This window comes from Volvox carteri (assembly GCF_000143455.1).
Source record: "Volvox carteri f. nagariensis unplaced genomic scaffold VOLCAscaffold_76, whole genome shotgun sequence".
In the NCBI taxonomy this organism is placed as follows: domain Eukaryota; kingdom Viridiplantae; phylum Chlorophyta; class Chlorophyceae; order Chlamydomonadales; family Volvocaceae; genus Volvox; species Volvox carteri.
Genome location: NW_003307619.1, coordinates 99,630 through 100,697, shown reverse-complemented (window position 1 = coordinate 100,697; position 1,068 = coordinate 99,630). Strand labels below are relative to the sequence as shown.

General features: G+C 57.9%; 1 protein-coding gene across 1 annotated transcript in view; it reads right to left on the bottom strand.

Annotated features, from left to right (window-relative positions):
• The window catches only part of VOLCADRAFT_102436 (uncharacterized protein), a gene marked incomplete at both ends in the record, with an annotated part of 4,319 nt that overhangs the window by 1,642 nt on the left and 1,609 nt on the right, over positions 1-1,068 (bottom strand). Inside the window, 2 exons of the mRNA XM_002957568.1 lie at positions 182-337; positions 785-941. Coding sequence (XP_002957614.1) covers positions 182-337; positions 785-941 — 313 coding nt within the window. The remainder of the gene's footprint in view (positions 1-181; positions 338-784; positions 942-1,068) is intronic.

The following is a 1,068-nucleotide window of genomic DNA, read 5'->3' as shown; positions in this document are numbered from 1 at the left end:
GAGGATCCCACACATACATACATACATACATACATACATACATACATACCCCATCCCCTTAACGACTCCGCGCCTCAAGAAGAAATCCGTGCATCCCTGCAACCGGCCCCACTATCCCACACACCAACTCCTCCCCCCCCCCCAACAACCCGCTTTCCCCCCCATCCCCCCCCCCACCTACCCACAAAGAACATCCTGCTCGTATCTCCGTGGTAGCCATCTAGAAACACGGTGACGTCGATGTTGACGATGTCCCCCGCCTCCAGGGGCCGGTCGTCGGGGATACCGTGGCACACGCATTCGTTGACTGACGTACATACAGACTTGGGGAACTTGCCTGCAGCGGTGTGTGTGTATGTGGCAGTGGGGGGAGAAGGCGGGAAGAGGATTGGGCCGGGGGTTGCGTGGGGGAAAGGGACGCAGAACATCACCCTGTACGAAAATATAAAAAACACGGCAGCAGGCGGCCCGTGAGCCGTCGGATAAATGGGGGAGTTAAGTCAGGCAGCGGTCGTGGGGGTGAAGGGGGTGAAGTTACTCACGCGGCACAGACCTTCGTTAACCGAACCCAGCAACCCAAGGCGATCTAAGGCCCCTGCAGCCGCCGAGGCCCTGGCTCCGGCCCTCCCTTTCGCCACTCCTGCTATCCATGGGTATGTAGGGTATGTGCGTCTTGTGTGTTTTGTCTCATGTGTGTTGCGGGCTATACGTTGTGTTGTGTTGTGTTGTGGGGTTAAGGAGGAGACGATCCTTCCCGCTGTTCTCCCCCCTCCGTCCCTCCCACCGTAGTTGAGCGGAGAGGGGTAGGCCCCGTTCTCAATGATCATGGCATGTACGGCCTTGTCGATTTCATCCGTAGTCACTCCGGGGCGCACCAGGCTGCCCGCGAACTCCAGCACGCGGGCAGCCAGGCGACCGGAGGCGCGCATGCGCCGCTTGCCCTGGACAGAGAGACACACACACACATGCACATGCACATGCGTACGTTACATACATACAAACATACATGCATGCGTACGTGGGCAAAAGCACACATCGCCAAGGATATTTTTAAGCGGACATACATAC